This window comes from Penaeus monodon, chromosome 19 (assembly GCF_015228065.2).
Source record: "Penaeus monodon isolate SGIC_2016 chromosome 19, NSTDA_Pmon_1, whole genome shotgun sequence".
In the NCBI taxonomy this organism is placed as follows: domain Eukaryota; kingdom Metazoa; phylum Arthropoda; class Malacostraca; order Decapoda; family Penaeidae; genus Penaeus; species Penaeus monodon.
In genome coordinates this window covers 46,202,510-46,202,743 of record NC_051404.1, presented here as the reverse complement: position 1 = coordinate 46,202,743, position 234 = coordinate 46,202,510, and the positions used below count along the sequence as shown (strand labels likewise).

Genomic DNA, 234 nt, shown 5'->3' with positions numbered 1-234 from the left:
GCCTGACTGGCCAGCCGACACACCTGCTGGTGCTTCTGGCGTTCCGTCTGCCGTATCCTGAGCAGGACGTAGAGGGCGGACACGCAGTAGATGAGGATGGCGGCGGTGAAGGCGGCCGTGTATCCGCCGGCGTTGAGGAGAGGCGACACCAGCGCCATTCCCGCAGGAGAACCCAGGTAGTAAGCGGCGTCCAGGAGGCCCATCCTCACCGTGCGCTCCCCTGGGTCGAGGGAG

The 234-nt window shown here is 66.7% G+C and overlaps 1 protein-coding gene across 1 annotated transcript in view; it reads right to left on the bottom strand.

Moving 5' to 3' along the window:
* The window catches only part of LOC119585261 (proton-coupled folate transporter-like), a gene marked incomplete in the record, with an annotated part of 13,866 nt that overhangs the window by 7,483 nt on the left and 6,149 nt on the right, over positions 1–234 (bottom strand). Inside the window, 1 exon segment of the mRNA XM_037933934.1 lies at positions 24–220. Coding sequence (XP_037789862.1) covers positions 24–220 — 197 coding nt within the window.